The 23,637-nt window shown below is 46.5% G+C and overlaps 1 protein-coding gene across 4 annotated transcripts; it reads left to right on the forward strand.

Annotated features, from left to right (window-relative positions):
• The first annotated feature begins 6,074 nt into the window (after positions 1-6,074).
• On the forward strand, positions 6,075-20,871 carry LOC136114110 (leucine-rich repeat and fibronectin type III domain-containing protein 1-like protein). Of its 4 annotated transcripts, none has more exons than XM_065859399.2 (4): positions 6,076-6,327; positions 15,428-16,822; positions 18,193-18,993; positions 20,661-20,871. In XM_065859399.2, exons 2-3 carry the CDS (start codon positions 15,447-15,449, stop codon positions 18,665-18,667), a joined length of 1,851 nt encoding a protein of 616 aa, XP_065715471.1. In that variant the 5' UTR covers positions 6,076-6,327; positions 15,428-15,446; the 3' UTR covers positions 18,668-18,993; positions 20,661-20,871. The 4 variants fall into 4 exon arrangements, with proteins under 4 accessions (XP_071656988.1, XP_071656987.1, XP_065715471.1 ...); XM_071800885.1 differs by lacking the exon at positions 6,076-6,327 and adding an exon at positions 7,220-9,244; XM_071800887.1 differs by lacking the exon at positions 20,661-20,871 and having other exon boundaries at positions 6,075-6,327; positions 18,020-18,318.
• The last annotated feature ends 2,766 nt before the right edge of the window (positions 20,872-23,637 follow it).

Here is a 23,637-nt window from a genome sequence, read left to right on the forward strand (position 1 = left end):
CGTCGGTTTGGCCTCTTAGTTTCCTTCCGGCTACGCCGCCAAGCGGGATTAAGCTCCAGGTTAGACTGGATCATCTTAAGCTAGACTGGATCATCTTAAACAAGACTGGATTATCTTAAGCTAGCCTGGTTCATCTTAAATAAGACTGGATCGTCTTAAGCTAGAGTGGATCGTCTTAAGCTAGCCTGGATCATCTTAAACTAGACTGGATCATGTTAAACTAGAATGGATCATCTTAAACTAGACTGGATCATGTTAAACTAGACCGGATCGTCTTAAGCTAGCCTGGATCATGTTAAACTAGATGAGATCATCTTAAGCTAGACCAGATCATCTTAAGCTGGCCTGGATCATCTTAAGCTAGCCTGGATCATCTTAAACTAGACTGGGTCATGTTAAACTAGAATGGATCATCTTAAGCTAGCCTGGATCATGTTAAACTAGACTGGGTCATCTTAAGCTAGACCAGATCATTTTAAACTAGACCAAATCATTTTAAGTTAGACCAGATCATCTTAAGCTGGCCTGGATCATTTTAAGATAGACCAGATAATCTTAAGCTGGTCTGGATCATCTTGAACTAGCCTGGATCATCTTAAACTCATCTGGATCATCTTAAGCTAGACTAGATCGTCTTAAGCTAGAGTGGATCGTCTTAAACTAGAGTGGATCATCTTAAGCTAGACTGAATCATCCTCCTAAGACAAGGAGGAGGAAAAAAACAAAGATTAGGAAAATAGAATAGGACTTCCGCTCGCACATTTAGGCCTCAAATCTGCTTAAAACTGACTCTATTTGTACTTTTGGAGCAAGAAACGCGTTGGCTACGCCAGTTTTATTTTCTTTTTGATATCAAAATGATGTATATCAAGAATTAGAGCCTGGCCCACCATGCGCGTTACTCCCGCGAGGTCATTTTTTAAATGAAGATATCGTTTTAATTAAGACTCACGGTTGTATCGCACGACCCGGCAAAACCGCCGCGTCAGCAAAAGTCCAATTAATTAACTCCTACGCGAAATGATTCAAAGTTAAATTAATTAATCGCTCCGCAAAACGATGCAAACCAGACAGAACTTGGTGTCACGTCACATCGTGCGTTTTACTTTAAAACCCATCTTATTTTTAAACCTTAGATTAGTAGGTTAGATTAGTAGATTAGGTTAGTAGGATGCTAATTTGAGCTTTGCCTATAGATAAACCCGACTCAAAATCAGCCGTAATTAAATGTATATCCTGCGATCGCACGTGACGGGGAGACGATCTATATCAGCTCTTTTGTGCCCCCAGAGAAATTAATGTATTAATTAATTGCGTTGCCAGCGAACTCAAACCCTCCTTGGCGGGTTTTATTCCTTGTTAACATCAAAGAAATAACCATATAGGCTGGGTCTAACCCCACCATAGGCCTCACATATCAATGAGATGTTCTGAGTCTGAGCAAATTTATTGATCTCGCTCTTAAACTCCGCTAAAAAGAAGAAAACGAGAAGCAAAATGGCGCCAGTGGGAATGGACGTGGATATTCGCTCCAGGATGAGTTAAGCTCGGAAAAGCTGTCCTAAATAATACGTGGTGAGCCTAAAATCCCAGGCTTAGATGCTAGGACGACACTGGAGGGCCAAATATGTTGGCCAAACGCTTCGGTCAAGGCCGAGGAACGTGTGGCGCTCACCAGGATCTGAACCAAACTGTGGAGCCATTTTGTTTGGAGAAGATCCTTAAGACCGACTGAGTCCAAGCCTAGGCCTGACTCAACCAGCTAAACCAGGGCCCTACGTGGGGTGTTTTAAGTACCTACAGGTATGGTGACACAAGCACTTCCTATCAAACCCTGTCCTAGGTGGATCTTGTTGGATTTTAGTAAAAATTTAGATGGTTATGGTGCCGTTTTGAGCCCTGAGGTGATTCTGGTGCCATTTTGGGCCCTGAGATGACTCTGGTGCCATTTTTTGAGGTGGTTCTGGTGCCATTTTGGGCCCTGAGTTGATTCTGGCGCCATTTTGACCCTGAGGTGATTCTGGCGCCATTTTTTGAGGTGATTTTGGTGCCATTTTGACCCTAAGGTGATTCTGGTGCCATTTTGACCCTGAGGTGATTCTGGCGCCATTTTGGGCCCTGAGGTGACTCTGGTGCCATTTTTTGAGGTGATTCTGGCGCCGTTTTGACCCTGAGGTGATTCTGATGTCATTTTTTGAGGTGATTTCAGTGCCATTTTGAGCTCTGAGGTGATTCTGGCGCCATTTTGAGCCCTGAGGTGATTCTGGCGCCATTTTGGGCCCTGAGGTGACTCTGGTGCCATTTTTTGAGGTGATTCTGACACCATTTTGAGCCCTGAGGTGATTCTGGCGCCATTTTTTGAGGTGATTTTGGTGCCATTTTGAGCCCTGAGGTGATTCTGGTGCCATTTTTTGAGGTGATTCTGGTGCCATTTTGGGCCCTGAGGTGATTCTGACACCATTTTGAGCCCTGAGTTGATTCTGATGCCATTTTTTGAGGTGATTTCGGTGCCATTTTGAGCTCTGAGGTGATTCTGGTGCCATTTTGAGCCCTGAGGTGATTCTGGTGCCATTTTTTGAGGTGATTTTGGTGCCATTTTGAGCCCTGAGGTGATTCTGGCGCCATTTTTTGAGGTGATTCTGGTGCCATTTTGAGCCCTGAGGTGATTCTGGCACCATTTTGACCCTTGAGGTGATTCTGGTGCCATTTTGACCCTGAGCTGAGGAACCCAAAACTACCCCCAGCATTCCAGCTGTGGTTTCACCACTTGATTAACTCAGCCTCGTTAACTCAAGGCCTAGTAATGGGTCACGTCCTTCCTAGAGGAGCCTGTTTGTTGTAGTTCGAAAGCAACTTGATTAACGAAACTGTTTAATGGGAGAGAGAGAAAGATAAACCACAGAGCAAAAAGACTTCCCTCCTTTTTACTTCATTATGAGCATTAGTTGAAGGAGCGATGGAAAATAGAGTTGTAAAGCTCTCCTTTCATGCGACTGCCTGATGCCCTCGAGATATTTCCCTTGCTCTTTTATCATTATAGCTCGGATCATCTCGTATTTTTAGCCTAATAGCTGCAGCTTAAGTAATTTGTATAATAGTTGGTAATAGCGGCTTATGCAGAGCGGGGAAGCGTAAACCTCGCCAAGGAAGAATGGGCCTGCCCTGGTGAAGACAAAATTCAATTAATGGCTCCAAAATTACCCAAGTAGAAGGGAATTCAGACACCCGGAGTGATTATGGATCTATAGCTTTCCTATACATGCGGGAAGAACATAAAGACTTGCTCCATGGTGGAGCGATGGTTATGTTATGGGAGAGTTTTCCTACTCCGGTCTTCAGTTTGAGTTTTTCTGGTCATAAAATGGCCTGAGTTGGAGGGACTCACAGGAACATGGAGTCCAATTCCTGGCCCTGCACAGGACACCCCACAGTTCACAAAATGGCGCCAGAATCACCTCAAGGTCAAAATGGCGCCTGAATCACCTCAGGGCTCAAAATGGCGCCAAAATCACCTCAAAAAATGGCACCAGAATCACCTCAGAGCTCAAAATGGCGCCAGAATCACCTCAAAAAAATGGCGCCAGAATCACCTCAGGGCTCAAAATGGCGCCAGAATCACCCCAGGGTCAAAATGGCTGCACCAAAATCTGTGATATTTAACACGTGTGGTCACGATAAGAAGCCAAACTCAGTAATTTTAGTTGTTCTTGCGGCTCGACAAAGAAAACCCAGGGAGTTGATTAATTTGGTTGAATTCAAGAGTGGTAACGAAGCAGATCGGGAACTTTCCGCTCTTCTTGTCTTAACATCTTCGCCTCCATCTTGGTTATGTGGTAACAGCTTTTGAAATCGAGCGACGTGGGCAAATAAATGAGTTAATGAAGCCCAGCTTAGCCCCATAGAAGGTCTGGCCTACAGCCTAGCTTAGCCCCATAGAGGGTCTGGCCTAAAGCCCAGCTTAGCCCCATAGAGGATCTGGCCTACAACCCAGCTTGGCCCCATAGAAGGTCTGGCCTAAAGCCCAGCTTAGCCCAATAGAAGGTCTGGCCTGCAACCCAGCTTGCCCTCATAGAAGGTCTGGCTTACAGCCCAGCTTAGCCCCTAGAAGGTCTGGCCTATAGCCCAGCTTAGCCCAATAGATCTGGCCTAAGACCCCGAACGAGGCCTTTGAAGCCCCTCGAGCTCTTTCGCAGCTCTGGACCAAAATTTAGGCTGGATAAGACCCTTAAAACCAAGTTTAACCAAGACCACCACTAAACCGCATCCCTAAACATCACGTCTATGTGTCTTTTAAATACCAGGTACCACATCCCAGGGATGCTCTGGGTACCATGGGTACTGTATCCCAGGGATGCTCCGGTACCACCCTGACTGTATCCCAGGAATGCTCTGAGTACCACAGGCACCACATCCCAGGGATGCTCTGGGTACCAAGGGTACCACATCCCAGGGATGCTCTGGGCACCACAGGTATTGTATCCCAGGGATGCTCTGGGTACCACAGGTACCGGGGTTGCTCTGGGTACCACAGGTACTGGATCTCAGGGATGCTCTGGGTACCACCGTTACCGCATCCCAGGGATGCTCTGGGTACCACGGGTACCAGGGATGCTCTGGGTACCGCGGGTACCGCATCCCAAGGATGCTCTGGATACCATGAGTACCACATCCCGGGGATGCTCTGGGTACCATGGCACCGTATCCCAGGGGTCCTCTGGGTACCACGGGTACCACATCCCCGGGATGCTTTGGTTACCACTGTTACTGCATCCCAGGGATGCTCTGGGTACCACAGGTACCAGGGATGCTCTGGGTACCGCGCGTACTGTATCCCAGGGATGCTCTGGATACCATGGGTACCGCATCCCGGGGATGCTCTGGGTACCACGGGTACTGTGTCCCAGGGATGCTCTGGATACCATGGGTACCGCATCCCAGGGATGCTCCGGGTACCACGGGTACTGCATCTCAGGGATGCTCTGGGTACCACGGGTACCAGGGATGCTCTGGGTACCGCGGGTACCGCATCCCAAGGATGCTCTGGATACCATGAGTACCACATCCCGGGGATGCTCTGGGTACCACGGGCACCGTATCCCAGGGGTCCTCTGGGTACCACGGGTACCACATCCCCGGGATGCTTTGGTTACCACTGTTACTGCATCCCAGGGATGCTCTGGGTACCACATCCCAGGGATGCTCTGGGTACCAAGGGTACCACATCCCAGGGGTGCTCTGGATACCATGGGTACCGCATCCTGGGTATGCTCTGGGTACCACGGGTACTGTATCCCAGGGATGCTCTGGCTACCATGGGTACCACATCCCGGGGATGCTCTGGGTACCAAGGGTACCACATCCCAGGGATGCTCTGGATACCATGGGTACCGCATCCTGGGTATGCTCTGGGTACCACGGGTACTGTATCCCAGGGATGCTCTGGCTACCATGGGTACCACATCCCGGGGATGCTCTGGGTACCAAGGGTACCACATCCCAGGGGTGCTCTGGATACCATGGGTACCGCATCCTGGGTATGCTCTGGGTACCACGGGTACTGTATCCCAGGGATGCTCTGGCTACCATGGGTACCACATCCCGGGGATGCTCTGGGTACCACGGGCACCGTATCCCAGGGGTCCTCTGGGTACCACGGGTACCACATCCCCGGGATGCTTTGGTTACCACTGTTACTGCATCCCAGGGATGCTCTGGGTACCACATCCCAGGGATGCTCTGGGTACCAAGGGTACCACATCCCAGGGATGCTCTGGGTACCATGGGTACCACATCCCCGGGATGCTTTGGGTACCACATCCCAGGGATGCTCTGGGCACCACAGGTACTGCATCCTGAGGATGCTCCGGGTACCACCGCATCCCCCCGTGTCCCTTGTCCCCGCACCGGTTCTGCGACAGGGCGGGGCCGGTTGGGGGGGGGGGGGTGTCACCTCCTCTTCCTCCTTCTCTTCTTCCTCCTCCTTTTCCTCCGTTTTTCCGCCTCCTCCGCCGCTGCGCGGAGCCGGGGCGGGGCGGCCCCTGCGGCAGCGGCTCCGCGGCTGCGGAGGCTCCGCGGCTGCTGGGGCGGGGGGGGGGGAAGCGGGGGGGCGGTGGCAACGGAACCTCCGCAGGTGCTGGAACCCCCGCAGGGGCTGAAAGCCCCGCAGGTGCTGGATTGAACCCCCACGGGTGCTGGAACCTCCACGGGTGCTGGATTGAACCCCCGCGGGTGCTGGACTCGAACCCCCGCAGGAGCGGCCATGGAGGGCGGGGGAGCGGCCGGAGAGACGCGGGGTCCCCCCCCGCCCCTCTAACCCCCCCGGGACAGGTGAGTGTTTTGGGGGGGGCTGGAGGGGGGGGGAGCTGTACCCCCATAACATCCCCTTGTCACCCCACATCCCTGTGCCCCCCAGCATCCCCCTGTGCCCCCACATCTCTCTGTGTCCCCCCCACATCCCCCACAACATCTCCCTGCCCCCCCACATCCCCATGTCCCCCCACAATGTGCCCTTGTCCCCCCACATCCCCCCACAACATCCCCTTGTCCCCCCGCATCCCTGTGTCCCCCCACATTCCCCCACAACATCCCCATGTCCCCCCAATCCCCTTGTCCCCCCGCATCCCCGTGTCCCCCCCACATCCCCCTGCCCACCCACAACATCCCCCCCACGTCCCCTTGTCCCCCCAGTCCCCTTGTCCCCCCACATCCCCTTGTCCCCCCACGTCCCCTTGTCCCCCCAGTCCCCTTGTCCCCCCACATCCCCCCTTGTCTCCCCACATCCCCCTACAACACCTCCATGTCCCCCCACATCCCTGTGCCCCCCACATCCCCCTTGTCCCCTCAACCCCCTGTGTCTCCCCCCATCCCAGTGTCCCCCCACATCCTCATGTCCCCCAATCCCCTTGTCCCCCCACAACTTCCCCATGTCCCCCCAGTGCCCTTGTCCCCCCACAATATCCCCCCACATCCCCTTGTGCCCCCAATCCCCCTGTTCCCCCACATCCCCCCACAACATCCCCAATCCCCCTGTTCCCCCACATCCCCCCATAACATCCCCTTGTCCCCCCATCTCCATGTCCCCACATCCCCCTGTGTCCCCCCACATCCCCTTGTGTCCCCCCACATCCCCTTGTGTCCCCCCACATCCCCTTGTGTCCCCCCACACCCCCTTGTCCCCCTCACACCCCCGTGTCCCCCAACCCCCCCATGTCCTCCCACCCCATTTCTCCTCTACACTTTGTCCTTTTTATCCATCATGGCGAGGAAGTCAAATCTGCTTCAAAGTGGCGATTTTGGGGGGGGGGGCGATTTTAATTGTTCATCCCCCCAACCCCTCCTTGTTCTATAGGGTGAGAGCGACGCAAAACGAGCCAGGTTTGGGTTCTTAATGCATTCTCATGCTCTTATGGCGAGAATAATATAGAACGAACCAGCTCAAAGTGCCGACTGGGGGGTTCCTAATGGCTTTTAATTAGCAACCCCTCCCCTGATGAAACCGGTGATAAATTGCAGTGTCATTGGCAGCGGCCGGCGCTTTAACACCCCAAAAATACAACGGGATCCACCCTTCCCGTGAAAACGCGGCTAAAAGGTCGTTTGGAGCCGTCGCGGTGGCTTTTAATTACATTTCTCTCCTTTACTCCGCTCCCCCGGCACCATCGGCAAAGGAATTTGGGGCGATTTTTGCCCTTTTCAGAGCTGAGAAAATATTGTTACGTTTTAGAAGATATTTAGAATATTTTACATATTATTCTAAGTATTTTTAACATTTTAAGCATTTATCACAAGGTGTTTTAAAGATGTTTTTCGCACCCCGCGTCGGTGGGGTCGCCTGTGTTTTAATTCAATATTCTCACTGGGAATTAACCCGCGTGTTTTAAGATTCTCCTCGTTGCTACGGGACCTAACGACCCCCGCGGAGCTTAACGAGTTACCGGCCTCGTTAGGGAGGCGTCGCTCTCGGCGTCTCGTAGGCCTCAAAAATCATTTCGTGGAATTATTTTGATTAGGGAAGTCCTTTAATGTCATTAAAGCTCGCGTCGAGCTCGTTGCGCTAACGAGGGTGGAGGCCTGAACTCTTGTAGGCCTCAGGTTCAGATGCTATCAGGATATACCTGGAGAACATATATATGTATATATATGTAATATATACAGCCATAGCACCCTGAGAATGGCTGATCTGGGAAGCTAAGCAGGGTCAGGCCCGGTCAGTACTTGGATGGGAGACCTTGTGGGAATAGCGGGTGCTGTGGGCTGAGCCAGCGCTGGGCCCTTGTGGCCCATGGGACCTGTTGGGGATTAGAAGGGGGTGGTCAGTAGGTCAGAGAGGTTCTCCTGCCCCTCTACTCTGCCCTTGAAAAGGGGTTTAGTTCAGGTACTATCAGGATATACTTGGGGATCATATATATATAAGTAATGTATACAGCCATAGCACCCTGAGAATGGCTGATCTGGGAAGCTAAGCAGGGTCAGGCCCGGTCAGTACTTGGATGGGAGACCTTGTGGCCAGGAAGCCAATGGGACCTGGGGGGGATTAGAAGAAGCATCTTTGGGCAAAATGCACGTAGGAGTAATCACAGGGTGGCCTTGGAAGTGGCTTCGCTTGGCCTGGTGGCCTCTAGGCCTCTAATTAATTATTTCTTTGTGTTAATTCTTGGGGGTGATTCTGGTGCTTCTTTGGGTTCCCTGTGGCTGTAAAAAAGGACTTTTGGTTTGGTAGAAAACCTCTGGAAAACAGAAATAGAATGAGAAACCTTCGGTGCTTCTTCGGCATCGCCGGCGCCGTAGAAAAGCTCATTGTCTTGGTTTCCAAGTTCTCCAAACTCTATCAGGAGATATTTGATGTCTGGGTGCTTTTAAATCACCCCCCCAGCTTTTTATATTATTTAATTAAGCTTATTTATTTAAATTAAAGCGAAATAAATCCCCGGGCGGGTGTTTCGATTCGGAATTAAAACCCATTCAGCCGCCGCCGCCGCCGAGCGGAGTTCGGCTAATCCTGCTCTGCAGCCACTTAAACTGGGATTAAAGCGCTCACACGGGGATTAAGCGCAACTCAGATAATCTAGGAGGGTAATTCAGATCAAATTATTATTATTTTAATTTCCTTTTGGATTGTGCTTTGCGACGGGCGTTTAATTCGTTCTATGTTTGGAATTTATTCAATATATCGTCCTTCTGGTTGGAACAAGATCTCTTAGAAGGCTCCGGAATGAGCGTTAAATGGAAATATTCACTCCCATAGGTGTGTATATGTATATATTTTAATTAGTTTTGTTAATTTTCTCCGCTGCGGTGACTTTGTTTTGCAAAACCAACACATCCTTGGATGAGGAAAGATGTCGCTTTACCTGCTACATTTGACTTCAAGGGTTAATTAATGCTTTTCGAGGTGATATAATCACATGAACTCGCTAAAAGGCTCTTAACGAGGCCTTAATGTCATCTCCTCCTGTGTTAAAACGGTGCTTTTGAGCCCAAAATTGGCCACTGGGGTTGTTTTGCGATGAAGAAAAATGGCGGAATAACCCGTGGTGGGGTTTTGGGCTCGCCCGCTTGGGTTGTTGTCCGTGGGTTATTTTCCAAGGCCTCAGACGTGGGTTATTTTCCAAACCTTCGGACATGGGTTATTTTCCGAACTTTAAGGCGTGGGTTATTTTTTGAGGCCTTGGATGTGGGTTATTTCCCGAACCCTCAGGTGTGGATTATCTTCCGAACCTTTGGATGTGGATTATTTTCCGAACCTTTGGACATGGGTTATTTTCCAAGGCCTCAGGTGTGGGTTATTTCCTGAACCTTAAGGTGTGGGTTATTTTCTGAGGCCTTGGATATGGGTTATTGTCTGAACCTTTGGGTGCGAGTTATTTTGCGAGGCCTTGGATATGGGTTATTTTCTGAACCTTCAGGTGTGGGTTATATTTTCTGAACCTTCAGGTGTGGGTTATTTTCTGAACCTTCAGGTGTGGGTTATATTTTCTGAACCTTCAGGTGTGGGTTATTTTCCAAGCCCTCAGACGTGGATTATTTTCCGAGCCTTTAAGTGTGAGTTATTTTTCAAACCTTAAGGTGTGGATTATTTTCCAGGGCCTTGGATGTGGGTTATTTTCCGAACCTTAAGGTGTGGGTTACTTTCCTAACCTTTGGACATGGGTTATTTTCTGAGGTCTCAGACATGGGTTCTTTGCTGAACCTTAAGGTGTGGGATATTTTCCGAACCTTCCGACGTGGATTATTTTCCAAACCTTAAGGTGTGGATTATTTTCTGAGGCCTCAGATGTGGGTTATTTTCTGAACCTTCGAGTGTTGGTTATTTTGCAAGCCCTCAGATGTGGGTTATTTTCTGAACCTTAAGGTGTGGGTTATTTTCCGAACCCTTGGCAAGGTGTGGGTTATTTTCTGAACCTTTGGGTGTGGGTTATTTTCCAAACCTTTGGACATGGGTTATTTTCCGAGCCCTCGGACGTGGGTTATTTTCCGAACCTTTGGATGTGGGTTATTTTCCAAACCTTCAGGTGTGGGTTATTTTCCAAACCTTTGGACATGGGATATTTTCCGAACCTTCAGACATGGATTATTTTCCCAGCCTTAAGGTGTGGGTTATTTTCTGAGCCCTCGGATGTGGGTTATTTTCCAAACCTTCACGTGTGGATTATTTTCCAAGCCCTTGGGTGTGCGTTATTTTCCAGGACCTCGGACGTGGGTTATTTTCCGAACCTCCGGACATGGGTTATTTTCCGAACCTTTGGACATGGGTTATTTTGTGAGGCCTCAGACGTGGGTTATTTTCCAAACCTTAAGGTGTGGGTTATTTTCTGAGCCCTCGGATGTGGGTTATCTTCCAAACCTTCAGGTGTGGATTATTCTCCAAGGCCTCAGGTGTGGGTTATTTTCTGAACCTTCAGACGTGGGTTATTTTCCAAACCTTAAGGTGTGGATTATTTTCTGAACCTTAAGGTGTGGGTTATTTTCTGAGGCCTCAGACGCGGGTTATTTTCTGAACCATGGGGTGTGGGTTATTTCCAAGCCCTTGGGTGTGTGTTATCTGCAACGCTCACTCAAAATAAACCACCCCACAGCACCATAGAATCACAATTTCGGTTGGAAAAGACCCTCAGGATCGTAGACTCCAACCATTAAACCCTAAACCACGACTTTAAGAACCTCATCTCGCCTCTTAAGCCTCTCCGGTGATGGCAACTCCGCCGCTCAACCCCTCGCCCTCCTCAACCGGGTAATTATAGGCCGCTAATTGCAGATTTGACCCCTCCGCTCCGACCCGAGCGATGAGACAGCATCTATGCGTCCCCCCGTTTGGCCTTTGAACCGCCGTCTGCTTCCAGGGTCGTTAATTAATTATCGCGTTTAGATAATGCGCCTTGCCCTTGGCGGTTTGGTATTTAATACGTGGTGCTCGGTGAAGCGAGGACACGTGTTGGTTGGCACGGGGATGATTTCTTTGCCGATGCGAGGAATAAACGCGGCAACATCGCGCGGCGGGTTTGGGACGCGAGTTAAGCCCAGCTCAACGGGAGCAAAGCCGGGATCTCTACCCTAAAGTCCGGCTTTGCGTTTCGGAAGCGTGATGGGAACCCATGTCCACTTCTGCGAAAATAATCCGGGTTTACAGTACAATCTGTGCTTTGAATGGCTTCGTGGTGGAGTTTTTAGTTAGGCCAGGCTTAAGCTGGGCTCCAGCGGGGGTTTTGAGAGCGGATTCACCTTGTTTCTGCTGAGCCTGCGCTAAATCCAACGGTGGTTGCGGATCTTTGCGTTTCGGATGGAAGCTGCTCCTCAGGTGCTTTGAAGAGCTGGAGCTTGCAGAGCTGAGCTTTGTTAGGCCTGAGTTGTCGTCTCCTCCGCCTCTTAACCACAAGGAACTGGTTTTATCATTGTGCCTTTTGTTTGGGTTTTGCCCTTATCTCCGTTAGGAAATAAGTGATTTTTAGGAGAGATGCCGTCCAATAAGAACCCAGATTTACCGGAGTGGCACGACCGCTTCTTAATTCTGAGTTTAAGAAAATAAAATCAAGCTTAGCGCCGCTTTTCTATAGAAAAAGAGAGACTTTTTCCTACGTACCATATTGAACCGAAGGGGATTTTCACCCCGGAAGTCGGTTTTGAAGTTATCGCCATTTCTTGTGATGAGCGGAAGATGAATTAACTGTAGAAGTTAGGACCGGGCTTAAGGTTTAGGCTGCCGAGCGCGTGGATGGTTCGTAATGTAGCTGAATATCTGATGTCAAACAAGGGATGATTAACCTGCTTTTGAGACTGGATTAAAACACATTTACGTGGTGTAAACCTATTTCTGATACCGGATTAAAAAATATTTACGTGGTGTAAACCTATTTCTGATACCGGATTAAAAAATATTTACGTGGTGTAAACCTGTTTCCGATACCGGATTAAGACATATTTATGCGATATATTTACATGGTGTAAACCTATTTTTGATACCGAATTACATCATATTTATGTGGTGTAAATCTATTTCTGATACCGGATTAAAACATATTTACATGGTGTAAACCTGTTTCTGATAGCGGATTAAAACATTTACGTGTTATATTTACATAGTGTAAACCTATTTCTGATACCGAATTAAGTCATATTTACATAGTGTAAACCTATTTCTGAAACCGGATTAAGACATATTTACGTGATATATTTACATGGCGTAAACCTGTTTCTGATACCAGATTAAAACCTATTTACATGATATATTAACATGGTGTAAACCTGTTTCTGATACCAGATTAAAACCTATTTACATGATATATTAACATGGTGTAAACCTGTTTCTGATACCGGATTAAAACATATTTGCATGATATATTTACGTGGTGTAAACCTATTTCTGATACCGGATCAAAACATATTCCTTTGGTGTAAACCTATTTCCAATACCGGATTAAAACATATTGACATGATATATTTATGTGGTGTAAACCTACTTCTGATCCTGGATTAAGACACATTTACATGGTATATTTATGTGGTGTAAAACTATTTCTGATACCAGATTGAAACACATTTACATGGTGTAAACCAATTTCTGAAACCAGATTAAATCATATTTATGTGGTGTAAACCTATTTCTGATACCGGATTAAAACCTATTTACATTATATATTTACGTGGTGTAAACCTACTTCTGATACTGGATTAAGACATATTTACGTGGTGTAAACCTGTTTCTGATACTGGATTAAAACACATTTATGTGATATAGTTATATAGTGTAAACCTACTTCTGATACCTAATTAAATCGTATCTATGTGGTGTAAACCTATTTCCGATACTGGATTAAGACATATTTACGTGATATATTAAAGTGGTGTAAACCTGTTTCTGATACTGCATTAAAACATATTTACATGGTGTAAACCTATTTCCAATACCAGATTAAGATATATTTACGTTATATATATTTATGTGGTGTAAACCTATTTCTGATACTGGATTAAAACATATTTATGTGGTGTAAACCTATTTCCGATACCAGATTAAAACATATTTACATCACATATTTACATAGTGTAAACCCATTTCTGATACCGGATTAAAACACATTTACGTGTTATATTTACATAGTGTAAACCTATTTCTGATACCAAATTAAATCATATTTACGTGGTGTAAACCTATTTCCGATACCGGATTACGACATATTTACCTCACATATTTGCATAGTGTAAACCTGTTTCTGATACCGGATTAAAACACATTTATGTGGTGTAAACCTATTTCTGCTACTGGATTAAAACGTATTTATGTGATATATTTACATGGTGTAAACCTATTTCCAATACCGGATTAAGACATATTTACAATGTGTAAACCTGTTTCTGATACCGGATTAAAACATATTTATGTGGCGTAAACCTATTTCTGATACCGAATTAAAACCTATTTGCATGATATATTAACGTGGTGTAAACCTGTTTCGGATACCGGATTAAAACACGTTTACATGGTGTAAACCTATTTCCGATACCAAATTAAGACACATCTACATGATATATTTATGTGGCGTAAACGTGTTTCTGATACCGGATTAAAACATATTCATGTGGTGTAAACCTATTTCCGATACCGGATTAAGACATATTTACCTGATATATTTACATAGTGTAAACCTATTTCTGATACCAGATCGAATCATATTTATGTGGTGTAAACCTATTTCCGATACTGAATTAAATCATATTTACGTGGTGTAAACCTATTTCCGATACCGGATTAAAACCTATTTATGTGATATATTTACATGGCGTAAACCTATTTCTGATACCGGATTTAGACATATTTACGTGATATATTTACGTGGTGTAAACCTGTTTCTGATACCGGATTAAAACAGTTATGTGGTGTAAACCTATTTCTGATGCTGGATTAAGACATATTCACATGATATATTTGTGTGGCGTAAACCTATTTCTGATACCGGATTAAGACCTATTTACATTATATATTTACATAGTGTAAACCTATGTCTGATACCGAATTAAATCATATTTGCGTGGTGTAAACCTATTTCCGATACCAGATTAAGACATATTTACATGGTGTAAACCTATTTCCAATACTGGATTAAGACATATTTACGTGATATATTTACATAGCGTAAACCCATTTCTGAAACCGGATTAAGACATATTTACGTCATATATTTACATAGTGTAAACCTATTTCTGAAACCGGATTATGATATATTTACGTGATATATTTGCATAGTGTAAACCTATTTCTGAAACCGGAGTATGATATATTTACGTGATATGTTTACATAGTGTAAACCTGTTTCTGAAACCGGAGTATGATATATTTACGTGATATGTTTACATAGTGTAAACCTATTTCTGAAACCGGAGTATGATATATTTACGTGATATATTTACATAGTGTAAACCTGTTTCTGAAACCGGATTAAGACATATTTACATGATATATTTACATAGCGTAAACCCATTTCTGAAACCGGATTAAGACATATTTACGTGATATATTTACATAGTGTAAACCCATTTCTGAAACCAGATTAAGACATATTTACGTGATATATTTACATAGTGTAAACCTATTTCTGAAACCGGATTAAGACATATTTACGTGATATATTTACATAGTGTAAACCTACTTCTGAAACCGGATTATGATATATTTACGTGATATATTTACATAGTGTAAACCTATTTCTGAAACCGGATTAAGACATATTTACGTGATATATTTACATAGTGTAAACCTACTTCTGAAACCGGATTATGATATATTTACGTGATATATTTACATAGTGTAAACCTATTTCTGAAACCGGATTAAGACATATTTACGTGATATATTTACATAGTGTAAACCTACTTCTGAAACCAAATTACATCATATTTACGTGGATTTTATCCTCTTCTTTTCCCTTCCTTTCAGGCCTGCCGTCCTCCTTACGATGGAAAGGCTGCTCGTCTACCTCCTGGTAATTAGCGCAACCACCGAGGCCATGATGTGTCCCAAACGCTGCATGTGCCAGAACCTGGCGCCGTCCTTCACCATCCTGTGCACCAAGACCGGGCTCCTCTTCGTGCCGCCCAGCATCGACCGCCGCACGGCGGAGCTGCGCCTCATGGACAACTTCATCACCACCCTCCGGCGGAAGGATTTCGCCAACATGACCAACTTGATCCACTTGACGCTCTCGAGGAACACGATCAGTCAGATCATGCCTTACGCCTTCTTCGATCTCAAAGGCCTCCACGCCTTGCACTTGGATAGCAATCGGTTGACGTACATCAACGAAGATCATTTCAAAGGTTTAATTAACCTCCGCCATTTAATACTCAGCAACAACCAGCTGAGCTACATCTCCCCCGGCTCGCTGGATGACTTCACCGAAACCATCGAAGACCTCGACCTGTCCTACAACAACCTCGTCAACGTCCCTTGGGAGACCATCGCCAAACTGACCAATGTCAACACGGTCAGTTTGGACCACAATCTCATTGAGTTTGTGCCCGAGGGGATCTTCTCCAACCTCCACAAACTCGCCCGCTTGGACATGACCTCCAACAAGCTGAAGAAGATCCCGCCAGACCCTTTGTTTTCCAGAATCCCCGTCTACGCCAAGTCCAAGGGGTCCCCGCTCTCCTCCTTGGTGCTGAGTTTTGGCGGGAACCCTTTGCATTGCAACTGCGAGCTCGTCTGGTTGCGGCGCCTAACGAGGGAGGACGACCTCGAGACCTGCGCTTCGCCGCCCGAGCTCATGGGCAAGTACTTCTGGTCCATCAAAGAGGAGGAATTCGTCTGCGAGCCCCCCATGATAACCCACCGCACGCCCAAAATGACGGCGACCGAGGGCCAAGGCGTCTCGCTGAAGTGCAAAGCCGTCGGCGATCCGGATCCGTACGTCCGCTGGATCGCGCCCGACGGGAAGTTGGTGTCCAACACCTCCAGGACGGTTTCGTACGAGAACGGCACTCTGGATATTTTGGTGGCCTCGTTGGGCGACAAGGGCACTTTCACCTGCATCGCTTCCAACGCCGCCGGGGAGTCGACGGCTCCGGTTGAGCTCCTGGTTGCCCCGTATCCCAACCTGGCCAACAGCACCAACTGCGACAAAGACGCGGAGCCGGGGCCCTCGGACATCCTCATCTCGGCTAAGTCCAGCTTTCCCAATGAGACCAAGGCCCAGCAGGACAAGGGGGTGGTGGTGGCCGAGCTGACGGCGTCGTCCGCGCTGATCCAGTGGCCGGCTCAGCATCACCTCCCCGGGATCCGCATGTACCAGATCCAGTACAACAGTTCCGCCGACGACATCTTGGTGTACAGGTAACTGCTCAAAATGGCGGCACCAACATCACCCTGGGGCTCAAAATGGGGGCACAAAGATCATCGCAGGGCTCAAAATGGCGCCAGAATCACCTCAGGGCTCAAAATGGCGCCAAAATCACCTCAGGGCTCAAAATGGCGCCAAAATCACCTCAGGGCTCAAAATGGCGCCAGAATCACCTCAGGGCTCAAAATGATGCCAAAATCACCTCAGGGCTCAAAATGGCGCCAAAATCACCTCAGGGCTCAAAATGGCACCAGAATCACCTCAGGGTCAAAATGGCGCCAAAATCACCTCAGGGTCAAAATGGCGCCAGAATCACCTCAGGATCAAAATGGCGCCAAAATCACCTCAGGGCTCAAAATGGCGCCAAAACCATCTCAGGGGCAAAATGGCACCAGAATCACCTCAGGGCTCAAAATGGCGCCAGAATCACCTTGGGGTCAAAATGGCACCAAACGTCTCCATCATCATCCCCACGATCTTTGTTAACGAGGTCACCTGACTAATTGCTGATGGAGCTTCGCTGTGGTTTATAAAAATAACATATAAATCTATTTATTTTATAATATAGATATGAAATATATTGATTTCATACAGTCTTGGGCCCTTGTGGCCAGGAAGCCAATGGGACCTGGGGGGGATTAGAAGGGGGTGGTCAGTAGGTCAGAGAGGTTCTCCTGCCCCTCTACTCTGCCCTTGAAAAGGGGTTTAGTTCAGATACCATCAGGATATACTTGGGGATCATATACATATATAATATATAATATATATAGTCATAGCACCCTGAGAATGGCTGATCTGGGAAGCTAAGCAGGGTCGGGCCCGGTCAGTACTTGGATGGGAGACCTTGTGGCCAGGAAGCCAATGGGACCTGGGGTTGATTAGAAGGGGGTGCTCAGTATCAACCTTTGCATTGATAACGCGTTTACGTAGATTCCCTAATTTCGGCACTAATGATCAAGCCTAACGACTCTGTTAATTAATTGGGATGGTCACTGTGCTCCTTTTCTCTTCCAGGATGATCCCGGCGGGTAGTAAATCCTTCTTGTTGACCGATCTGGTTGCAGGCCGTGTGTACAACCTACGGGTCAACAACGCGTTGACGTAGATTCCCTACTAAACAGGGCTAACGATCAAACCTAACGACCCCATTGATTAATTGGGATGATCACTGTGCTCCTTTTCTCTTCCAGGATGATCCCGGCTGGTAGTAAATCCTTCTTGTTGACCGATCTGGTTGCAGGCCGCGCGTACAACCACGTCAACAACGCGTTGACGTAGATTCCCTACTAAACAGCGCTAACGATCAAACCTAACGACCCCATTGATTAATTGGGATGATCACTGTGCTCCTTTTCTCTTCCAGGATGATCCCGGCTGGTAGTAAATCCTTCTTGTTGACCGATCTGGTTGCAGGCCGCGCGTACGACCTGTGCGTCCTCGCCGTGCGCGACGACGCGCTGACGTCGCTGCCGGCCACCGAGGTGATGGGCTGCGTGGCCTTCACCACCCACGAGGAATTCAAGCAGTGCCGCTCCCTCCACGCCCAGTTCCTGGGCGGCACCATGATCATCATCATCGGCGGCATCATCGTGGCCTCGGTCCTCGTCTTCATCTTCATCCTCCTCATGAAGTACAAAGTCTACAACAACCACCACAAGAACAAGGCCGCCAAAGTCAACAACGTGTGCTCGCAAACCAACGGCGCCTCCATGGCTCGTTCCTCCTCCAAATTGACCGAGACGAGGGACAGTTTGAGCCAGGACTGCCCGGGCTCTTCCGGTAAAGCCAAGACTATCGTAGACTTGGACGGCGCCAAAGCCGCCGAGGCGCCGTCCTAAGGCCGGGACCATTTTAAGCGTCACTCTTGTCTATTTTTAAGCTCAGATGGTTTAAAGAAAAGAAGCTATTTTTTTAATCCGTAGACGATTCTCGCATTCTTAACCGATTTTATTTCCAGATATTAAACCGAAGCGTGCGATTCGCGGGGTTTTTTTACCGGTTCTTTTCTAGCGTCCAACTCGCGTTAAATTGGGCGAAATGCACAAGATTTGGTTCCGTTTTGTCACCAACCAGCAGCAAAATGGCCCCTCAGGACCCTCCGGTTGTTTCTGGCGGTGGAATCGCGTCACGGCTTCAAATGTTCGGCGTTGCCGGGAAGGATTCGGTAGGAGAAGGGACGGGGTTGGGGGGTCGGGTTGGGGGGCGAGCATGGACGCGTCGTGAGGCGGCGCTGGGACGAAGGGGATTGGTCGAGGTTGGCCGTAGAGATACGGCCATTGGTTAAAAATACGGAGGGGGTCGGGAAAGGGAATGGAAATTGAAATTTGAAATGGAAATGGAAATTGAAGTTGTAATTGAGGTGGAAATGGAAACAGAAATTAAAGTAGAAATGGAAATTGAAATTTGAAATTGGAAATTAAGTTTACATTTGAAATAGAAATAGAAATTTGAAGTTGAAATTGGAATTGGAATTTGAAATGGAGATTGAAATTCAAAATTGACGTTGAAATTGAAATGGAAATTTGAACTGGAACTGGAAATTGAAAATTGAAATTGTAATGGAAGTGGAAATGGGAATTGAAATTCAAAATTGAAATTGAAGTTGAAAATTGAAATTGAAAATTGAAATTGAAAAGAAAATTGCCATTTGAAATGGAAATGGAAATTGAAAATTGAAATTGAAGTTGTAATTGAAGTGGAAATGGAAATTGAAACAGAAATTGAAATGGAATGGAAATTGAAGTTGAAATTGAAACGGAAGTGGAATTTGAAATTGAAGTTGAAATTAAAGTTGTAATTGAAATAGAAATGGCAGTGGAAATGGAAATTGAAGTTGTAATTGAAATTGAAATCAAAAATTGAAATGAAAATAGAAATCTGAAGTTGAAATTGGAATTTGAAATGGAAATTGAAAGTAAAAATTGACATTGAAATTGAAGTTGAAATTAAAATTTGAAATTGAAATGGAAAGTCAAAATTGAAATTGAAATGGAAATTGACGATAAATTTTAAATTTGAAATGGAAATAGAAGAAATTTAAATTGAAATGAAAATAGAAATTTGAAGTTGAAATTGAAATTTGAAATGGAATTAGAAATTGAAATTGAAAATTGAAATTGAAGTTGTAATGGAAGTGGAAAGGGAAATTGGAACTTGAAATGGAAATGGAACTTGAAGTTGAAATTTGAAATTGAAATTTGGAATTTGAAATTGAAATGGAAGTAGAACTTGAAGTTGAAATTTGAAATTTGGAATTTGAAATAGAAATGGAACTTGAAGTTGAAATTGAAATTTGAAATAGAAATGGAAATAGAACTTGAAGTTGAAATTGAAATTTGAAATAGAAATGGAAATAGAACTTGAAGTTGAAATTGAAATTTGAAATAGAAATGGAAATAGAACTTGAAGTTGAAATTGAAATTTGAAATAGAAATGGAAATAGAACTTGAAGTTGAAATTGAAATTTGAAATAGAACTTGAAGTTGAAATTGAAATTTGAAATAGAAATGGAAATAGAACATGAAGTTGAAATTGAAATTTGAAATAGAAATGGAAATAGAACTTGAAGTTGAAATTGAAATTTGAAATTGAAATGGAAATAGAACTTGAAGTTGAAATTGAAATTTGAAATAGAACTTGAAGTTGAAATTGAAATTTGAAATAGAAATGGAAATAGAACTTGAAGTTGAAATTGAAATTTGAAATAGAAATTCGCCGTCCCGTCCTACGCCGAAGGTGTTTTGTTTGGTTCTTTCCTATTTTGTCAATAAATTCGTTAATCGAGGCGCCACTAATTACGATTTCCCCGTCTGGGTGGGGTTTCCTGTCCAGTTCTGTACCGGTGCATGAAGTGACGAATTATCCGGAAGCTTCCGGTCGTTTGACCCCAAATTTCAACCATCGAAACGATTTTCCGCAATTTACCCCCTCGAACAGACTCACAATTAATCCTCCAATTAGACGTGAAATAACGAACCGAGGTAATGAAGCGGCGGGCGAGGTCGGGTGATTAAATTCCGGATTTTCATACAATTCTTCTTAATTATTGTGAATTTTGAGGTGTTTTTTGGTGTTTCGCGATGGTTCTTGAGCGTCAACCGAAAATCTTTGGGTCAAATGTCTTAAAATTTGAAAGGATTTGGGTCATGAGTCTTAAAATATGAAAATTTGGGTCTTAAAATCTGAACATTTGGGGTCGTATTTCTTAAAATTTGAAAATTTGGGGGTCAAATGTCTTAAAATTTGAAAATATTTGGGTTTTAAGTCTAAAAATATGAAAATTTTGGGGTGGTTTGTTGTCCAAATTTGAAGATTTGGGTCTTAAAATTTGAAAATATTTGGGTCAAATGTCTTAAAATATGAAAAATTTGGGGTCAAATTTGTCCAAATATGAACATTTGGGTCTTAAAAGATGAAAATTTGGGGTCAAATGTCTTAAAATTTGGAAATATTTGGGTTGTAAGTCTTAAAATTTGAAATTTTGGGGGTCAAATTTCTCCAAATTTGCAGGTTTGGGTCTTAAAATGTGAAAATTTTGGGTTGTAAGTCCTAAAATTTGAAAATATTTGGGTCAAATGTCTTAAAATTTGAAAATATTTGGGTTGTAAGTCTTAAAATTTGAAATTTTGGGGGTCAAATTTGTCCAAATTTGAAGATTTGAGTCTTAAAATGTGAAAAATTTGGGTCATAAGTCTTAAAATTTGAAACTATTTGGGTTGTAAGTCTTAAAATGTGAAATTTTAGGGGTCAAATTTGTCCAAATTTGAAGATTTGGGTCTTAAAATGTGAAAACTTTGGGTTGTAAGTCTTAAAATTTGAAAATATTTGGGTTTTAAGTCGTAAAATGTGAAAATTTTGGGGTTGTTTGTGTCCAAAAATGAAGATTTGGGTCTTTAAATATGAAAATTTTGGGCCATGTTTCTTAAAATTTAACAATATTTGGGTTTTAAGTCTTAAAAGGTGAAAATTTGGGGGTCACACGTGTTAAAATTTGAAGATTTGGGTCTTAAAATGTGAAAATATTTGGGTCGTAACTCTAAAAATGGGAAAAATTGGGGGTCGTAAGTCTTAAAATATGAAGATTTGGGTCTTAAAATATGAAAATTTTGCGTTTTAAACCCGAAATTTGTGGTTTTGTGGAGGGAATTTGAGGTTTCGGGCGTTTTTCGGGGGCTTTGAGCTGGATCACGTGAGGGGTTTAGGCCCGGCCTGCCCGCCAGGCCGAGCCCAACGCCTGAGGGGGGGGCGGAAAAGGCGGGAAAGTGGTTCTGAGGGGGTTGTTCCTGCAGAAAATGGGGGGGAATGGGAATGGAGGGGGTTGGGGGGGCCCTGCAGCACCCATGGGTGTCTGGGGGGGGGGGGTCTTGTGGACCCTATAGCACCCACGGGTGTTTGGGGGGGGTCTTGTGGACCCTATAGCACCCATGGGTGTTTGGGGGGGTCTTGGGGACCCCTGGGTGTTCAGGGGGGGTTTGCAGACCCTATAGCACCCATGGGTGTTTGGGGGGGGTCTTGGAGACCCCTGGGTGTTCGGGGGGGTCGTACAGACCCTATAGCACCCATGGGTGTTTGGGGGGGGTCTTGTGGACCCTATAGCACCCATGGGTGTTTGGGGGGGTCTTGGGGACCCCTGGGTGCTTAGGGGGGTCTTGTGGACCCTATAGCACCCTTGGGTGTTTGAGGGACCCTATGGCACCTATGGGTGTTTAGGGGGGTCTTGGGGACCCATGGGTGTTTGGGGGACCCTATAGGACCCATGGGTGTTTAAGGGGGTCTTGGGGAGCCCTGGGAGTTCAGGGGGGTCTTAGGGATCCTATAGCACCCATGGGTGTTTAGGGGGGGGTCTTGGGGACCCCTGGGGTGTTTGGTGGACCCTATAGCACCCATGGGTGTTTGGGGGGGTCTTGGGGACCCCTGGGTGTTCAGGGGGGTCTTGCAGACCCTATAGCACCCATGGGTGTTTGGGGGGTTCTTGGGCACCCTATAGCACACATGGGTGTCTGGGGGGGTCTTGGGGACCCCTGGGTGTTTAGGGGGGTCTTGGGGACCCTATAGCACCCATGGGTGTTTGGGGGGGTCTTGGGGACACCTGGGTGTTTGGGGGGGTCTTGTGGGCCCTATAGCACCCATGGGTGTTCGGGGGGGTCTTGGGGACCCTATAGCACCCATGGGTGTTTGGTGGACCCTATAGCACCTGTGGGTGTTTGGGGGGGGTCTTGTGGACCCTATAGCACCCATGGGTGTTTAGGGGGGTCTTGGAGACCCCTGGGTGTTCGGAGGGGTCTTACAGACCCTATAGCACCCATGGGTGTTTGGGGGGGGTCTTGGGGACCCCTGGGTGTTTAGGGGGGTCTTGGAGACCCCTGGGTGTTCGGGGGGGTCTTGCAGACCCTATAGCACCCATGGGTGTCTGGGGGGGTCTTGGGGACCCCGGGGTGTTTGGGGGCCCTGCAGCACCCATGGGTGTTTGGGGGGGGTCTTGGGGACCCCTGGGGTGTTTGGAGGACCCTATAGCACCCATGGGTGTTTGGGGGGGTCTTGGGGACCCCCGGGGTGTTTGGAGGACCCTATAGCACCCATGGGTGTCTGGGGGGGTCTTGGGGACCCCCGGGGTGTTTGGGGGACCCTATAGCACCCATGGGTGTTTGGGGGGGTCTTGAGGACCCCTGAGTGTTTGGGGGCCTGCATCACCCATGGGTGTCTGGGGGGGTCTTGGGGACCCCCGGGGTGTTTGGAGGACCCTATAGCACCCATGGGTGTCTGGGGGGGTCTTGGGGACCCCGGGGTGTTTGGAGGACCCTATAGCACC

Source organism: Patagioenas fasciata, chromosome 33 (assembly GCF_037038585.1).
Source record: "Patagioenas fasciata isolate bPatFas1 chromosome 33, bPatFas1.hap1, whole genome shotgun sequence".
NCBI classification, from domain to species: Eukaryota; Metazoa; Chordata; class Aves; order Columbiformes; family Columbidae; genus Patagioenas; species Patagioenas fasciata.

Coding starts and splice junctions, on each gene's coding strand:
- LOC136114110 (XM_065859399.2), top strand. CDS start 15,447: ATGGAAAGGCTGCTCGTCTACCTCCTGGTAATTAGCGCAACCACCGAG. Junction 16,823..18,192: donor GACGACATCTTGGTGTACAG/GTAACTGCTCAA, acceptor TTTCTCTTCCAG/GATGATCCCGGCTGGTAGTA.